The 3340-nt window shown below is 36.2% G+C and overlaps 1 protein-coding gene across 1 annotated transcript; it reads right to left on the reverse strand.

The window, feature by feature from the left end:
• Positions 1 to 1180: 1180 nt before the first annotated feature.
• LOC107754770 (uncharacterized) lies at positions 1181 to 2982 on the reverse strand. The gene is made up of 6 exons (XM_016571352.1): positions 2801 to 2982; positions 2445 to 2538; positions 1926 to 2273; positions 1713 to 1830; positions 1498 to 1581; positions 1181 to 1185 (listed from the first exon to the last, which is right to left on the reverse strand). Exons 1-6 carry the CDS (start codon positions 2980 to 2982, stop codon positions 1181 to 1183), a joined length of 831 nt encoding a protein of 276 aa, XP_016426838.1.
• Between the last annotated feature and the right edge of the window lie 358 nt (positions 2983 to 3340).

The following is a 3340-nucleotide window of genomic DNA, read 5'->3' on the forward strand; positions in this document are numbered from 1 at the left end:
ATGATGGTATCAAGCAAACTATTCAGTTTGTGTTCCTGACTTCTTAGATAAAGCCAGTGCTGCTTTGCCTCTTGAACAACGATAGTTTGTTCTTCCTCTAGTCGATGAATTAGCATCACCTTGTCAAAGAACTTTTTCTTTGTCAAGAGGTTGACATCATCTACACAATACAGGTAAATCATGTAAATGACAAAGACATATTGACTATATAATTCAATGTGAATACCTATGTTATGCATCATTGACCTTGCTCTGTTAGCTGCCAGGGGAAAACGTAGTCATTTTGTAGGACCTCTTCAATGGACTGTATCTTGAGGAAGGGGTCAACAAGGGCATTGTACTGCTCAATTGCAGAAGCCAGCTTCTTTCTCTCCTCGTTTATTTTTCTTCTTATTTTATTTCGCCCTTTGTTTGTGGCTGAAACATAATGAATTGACATGGGGCATTTTTTGTATTACTATTTGTTATTGACAACAATAATAGTAGTAATAGTGATAAGAATGATGAAGACGAAGAATAAGTAGATCTTTCCTTTTATATTAAACATACCAGTGTGTCTGTAAAGACGATGTTGCCGTTGTTTAATGCACAAAGATAATTCTTCCATTGTGTTCCTTATTGGCTGAATTGTAGCATCACGGTCTCCTACAGTTGCTGTTAAAAAAAAAAAAAAAAACCTCAAAACATAAAACAATTAAACAAATTGCTTGCTCAATCACAAGTTGTAGCAAACTGCAGTGATAGTATTTTGCAAATGTAAACTGAACGACATATAGCCGTTACATACTACTGTGGGCCCACTCCTGTACATCTGTGACCCACTGATGGAGTACACCATCATCTACAGCCAGTTCTGTTTTCATGTCTTGTAGGTTTTCTGTCTCTTTTTTTAGATTCTGCTGAGTCTGAAAGACACAAACCATAATAATCGTTAATGTCTTGAAATATAATCACATTGAATGTCCCATTAGACATTCTCAGAGCTGTGGCAAAAGTAAGTGAAAGTGCAAAGGTGTTGGTCCTCCTTTAGCAGCAATAACATAAACCGAGTGTTTCCAAACATTCAGGAAGGACTTTTGACCAGTCATCCTTAAAGAACTGCTTCTCAGCTACATTTTATGATATCTGGTGTGAAGAGCTTGCTAGAGGTCATTACACAGCACATCTATTTGTTTACAGTCTAGACTGCAATTGTTCAATTCCAAATTTAATAAGTCATTAGTTTACGGTTTCAGAAAGATTTTTCCAAACTACGCTCTGAATATTTGAAAGGTATCATCAATGTGTAGAAGAATATTCAATGTGTACAATAATTAAATAATTTGAATTTCAATTCTATAATGTGTTGGTCTACAATTGTTACTTACTGAGAATGAGATGACATTTTGTGAGAAATACCTGAAAATCAACTAATTCAAACATTTTTCTGCCACTTCAGAAGAAACTGATACTTCACATTTAAAACAAATAATAAAGATGAATATAAATAAAGATTGCCTTTTGGTTTTAGAGTTTGGCACATATTCTGAACCTTCATTTTGTTCCACCCCATACACTGCAATGTGAGCAAATCTGTGCGTCCTGTCAATAAAAAACAAGCAAACTGAATACACTAAACAACAAAGTCTCACATTACTTTTCGGAAGAGTTACTTGAAAATTTAAATATCTGGAAAAGTTATTGAGGCCAACATTACATATAAACATACTAACCTGCTTTGGACATGAACTTAGTGCTTATACCAATCCTTGATAAAAAGCTATTCGCTTGTTCCACTTCTTCTCCCATGGTATATGCAGCGCCCGTTTGAAAGCTTCCACTCCATTTGATCTATTGAGTGAGATAAAGTTGCAGGCTAAATACATGCAGGCTTTTACTGAATACAAATATAAAACAGGCAATATGAACACACTGGTCTAAAATACCTCACATTTCACACCATGTACTTTCGCATGCATAACTGAGAGGAATGGCTTCATGTTCTGAAGATGTCTCAGTTCCGGGCAGGCCTGGCAAACTTTTATCAAGTATGGCCAGTATTTGCACACGATGTCAGCACAAAAGAAAGTTGCATTTTCTGTGCAGAGCTCTTTCTGCAAGTACAAAGGATAAGCATAGATCTCTCCTCTGAACATATTGAGTGCCCTCAAAAGAACACCATGCCTACAGACAGCGACTTCAATTCCCTCCTCATCCAGCTTACTGCTGGTCTTGCTGGAAAAGTCTTTCGCAGCGGCAAACTCTGCAGATCCACAGACACCTTTGCCTCCCACCTACATGGCATATGGGATCGAGAGGAAAAAAGCAGACAGGCATGATTCATGCATGATCTGTGTACACATGACTTTGTATGTGAAATCACTGGATAAAATTTTACACAAAAAAAATCATGAATCATAATGTGTACTTGCAAGCAATCTGATTGGCAAGTATAGTAAACTTACGTGTTGCACTTTTTTGCGGATATACTGAACAAAAGAGGAAACATCATCATCTTTGCAAAGAAACAACCCTTCGAAGTAGCCAGAGCCCTCTGAACTAATAAAACAAAATTACATGTATTTTTTTTTTTAGATCAGGTTTCTAAACAACAATGAACACAAACTTAAGAATTTCAGGGTAATTCAAAGAGCTGTTGTGACAATAATATAAAAAAACAAAACAGTCCTCACAGTATGAAACATTCTGCTCCAAGGTCTTTGTATTACTGACACAAAACATTAACCTTTTGTATGGCAATAAAATGTTATACTATTATGACAAAGTCAACCAACAACAACAACAACTATTAAACACTTACTTCCCAGCCTTTTTGAAACGGTGAAGTTTTCTGTTGCCATCCACAGCAATTGCCAGCATTAAAGGGGTACAAGCTGGGCACATGAAATGTTGTTCGTCGCAGATCTTGTCAACCTCATAACGGCAGATGGACCACTCGAAAAAGCTCTTCAAAAATGTATTGCCACATAAAGTGCCAGACATAAAGATACATAGAAAAATTATTACATTCTAGGCTTGTTCATTGTAAGTCTTTTCCACATCTACCATCCTCTCAGTTAAATATACTGATCACCAAAACATTAAAACAGCCAGAATAATATTATCATGGACCTCCTTGTTCAACCGAAATAGTACAAAGCTATTCAATAATGCTATTCTGTTCACAATTCTACAAAACAGTCTGACTACTGTTATTCGGTCATTAAGGTGTTTTTCCTCACAGAACTGCTTTGCAGTTTTATTTATTTATTTTTGTCACAATTCTGGGTAAGTGATAGAGATGATATAGACAGTTCTGTGTGTGAAAATCCCAGGAGTTCAGCAGTTTATAACATTTGGA

The sequence above is a fragment of the Sinocyclocheilus rhinocerous genome, unplaced genomic scaffold (genome assembly GCF_001515625.1).
Source record: "Sinocyclocheilus rhinocerous isolate Xijiao unplaced genomic scaffold, SAMN03320098_v1.1 scaffold28940, whole genome shotgun sequence".
NCBI classification, from domain to species: domain Eukaryota; kingdom Metazoa; phylum Chordata; class Actinopteri; order Cypriniformes; family Cyprinidae; genus Sinocyclocheilus; species Sinocyclocheilus rhinocerous.

Excerpts from the sequence above, each read along its gene's own strand:
- LOC107754770 (XM_016571352.1), bottom strand. The coding sequence starts at position 2,982 with ATGTCTGGCACTTTATGTGGCAATACATTTTTGAAGAGCTTTTTCGAG. Across the intron at positions 2,539-2,800 it reads CGTTTCAAAAAGGCTGGGAA|TTCAGAGGGCTCTGGCTACT; the intron begins GTAAGTGTTTAA and ends TTGTTTTATTAG. Across the intron at positions 1,582-1,712 it reads TAAGTTCATGTCCAAAGCAG|GACGCACAGATTTGCTCACA; the intron begins GTTAGTATGTTT and ends TTTTATTGACAG.